General features: G+C 66.1%; 1 protein-coding gene across 1 annotated transcript; it reads right to left on the bottom strand.

The window, feature by feature from the left end:
• Nucleotides 1-32: 32 nt before the first annotated feature.
• Nucleotides 33-2,009, bottom strand: tcf20 (transcription factor 20; the record flags this gene model as incomplete). Its single annotated transcript, XM_043684406.1, has 1 exon — nucleotides 33-2,009. A coding segment is annotated over one exon (1,977 nt), but the record flags the coding sequence as incomplete, so codon positions are not given.
• Nucleotides 2,010-2,014: the final 5 nt, after the last annotated feature.

Genomic DNA, 2,014 nt, shown 5'->3' with positions numbered 1-2,014 from the left:
CCCTCTCCCCTCTCCCTCTGCTGTGTGCTCACCGTCTCTCGGCCCATTTCCACCGCCTCCTGTAGTCCGTAGAGACTCCCCGAGACCAGGTAGACCTCACTGGCCCAGAGCACACAGGCGCCGTGCACCCACAGTTCATTGGGATCGAGAGGTAGTTGAGGCAACTGAAGGTCCACCTGGGAACTGAGCTCACTTTTCAATCGCGGAGTCCGTGCGGACACTGACGACGGCGATTTCTCACAACAGTAGCAGCGACGGTGACCTTTGTTGCTGCGGGGACTGGCCCACGACGGGGTACAGTCCTCAGAGTAGTGGCGCCTTTTCAAACGCGTGTGCCCCAGGACAGCGCCAGGCTCCTTGCCCTCGTCCTCCGAATGACCAGTCTTTAGGAGCTCGGGCATGCTTTTGTGCCGGACCTTGATGCGGCTGGGCGGGGGCAGCAGCTTCTTGGCGGGGGGGTTCTTGGGCAAGGTGCTGGCGTAAAGGTAGGGGTAGTAGGGCCCGAAGAGGTCACCCAGGTCGCGGTGGTTGGCGCACTTCCCGCACAAGCAGCACAGCAGCAGGCCGAGGGTGGAGCTCTCTGTCACCAGGGGGCCCGCCACCATGTGCGAGGAGGTGGGCAGGACTTTGCCGGCGCAGCTGGTGGGGGTGGGGGCGGACGCGGGCCCCTGGTGACTCTGGGGCCCTCTCTGGCCCCGGTTCCGCTCATCCTCCTGGGTGTTGATAATGGTGCAAAGCAGCACTGCCTCCCGCCTCCGTTCCAGGAGTACGTACGGCGAGAAGATCCGGTCCTGGGCGTCCCCCCTCCTCCTGCGGGTGACCCGGCCCCCCACGTGTCTCAGTTTGATCTCGGGCTCTTGGGGTAAGGCCGCTGGGGCCTCTGGCTTCCTCCTCCTCCTGGGCCGTGAGTGTAGAGGCGCCTTCTTCCTCCTGGGCCGCCTCTTCTTGGGGGCGCTCTCGTCTGCCTCCTCCCCCAGGGTCTGCAGGCCCCGGCATGGCTGCAGCTGCCGCTTGGTCTTGTTGATGCTTCCCAAGGGGCGCCCCCTCTTCTTGCCCGACGGGAAGTACCCTTTGGGGGGCACGCCGTCCGGTTTGGGGAGGCTGGCGGCGAGACCCTGGCCTAGCGCCAGCTGAGGGGAGCGGGCCAGGGAGGCCTGGTCGGCCTGGTAGGGGAGGCGGGTCGCCGGGGAGAGACCCCCGTAACCCTGGGGGCAGCCGGCAACCCCCGGGCCCCCGAGCTGGGCCTCAGGCTCCGCCGTGGCCTCTCCGCGAACTTTGACCCCTGGCCGCACGGTGGGCCCGTGCTCGCTCTCCCAGCATCCTTCCCGGACCGAGAGGATATCCTCGAGCGTTACCCCATCGGACGCCCCCTCCAGTAATCCTGCCACGGGGAACTTCCTCCCATTGGGGGACGCGATCTTCTGCACAATGGCCTCCAGCTTCAATCCCCGGCCCTTCCTGGGGGGGAGAGTTTTGAGTTTGCCGGGACTGGTGAGGGAGACCACTGGAGAGACGCTGGCCCCGGGGCTGTCCTTGCCACTGTTGGTCAGTGCAGCTTCGTTCCCTGGCTCGCCCTTGCGCAATGGGTTTGCACCGGCAATGCCGTGAGGTGGAGCCAACTGACCGTCCGCCTCTCTGGTCCGGGGGTCTTGGCAAAGTCGTTTGGCCGGAATGGGCGAAATGAAAGACCGAATCCTCCTCCTGGACAAGATGGACGACTGAACCGACAGCTCTGTCTGAGCCGGAGACTCGTTCGGCCTCCGCGCGGGCTGCGACGATTTGTCCGCCTCCGCTGGCCATTCCCCCAACTTCGTGCTATCCCCCAGGCGGGGCTGGAGCGCGGCGTGGCCGCTCGACTGCTGCTCTGGGGCGTGAGGAGCTCGGGAATCCTTCGGAACGCCGCTCCAGCTGTCCTCTGTCGGGAAAGCCTTCCCGTCGGTCCAGTCGCTCACCCCGTTGGAGTTGGGGGCCTGCCGTAAAGGCCTCAGACCGGTCAGCCCCTCGGGACCAGACG

Source organism: Chiloscyllium plagiosum, unplaced genomic scaffold (assembly GCF_004010195.1).
Source record: "Chiloscyllium plagiosum isolate BGI_BamShark_2017 unplaced genomic scaffold, ASM401019v2 scaf_2211, whole genome shotgun sequence".
Lineage (NCBI taxonomy): Eukaryota > Metazoa > Chordata > Chondrichthyes > Orectolobiformes > Hemiscylliidae > Chiloscyllium > Chiloscyllium plagiosum.
The sequence above is the reverse complement of the archived record's forward strand: the minus strand, read 5'-3'. Positions and strand labels throughout refer to the sequence as shown.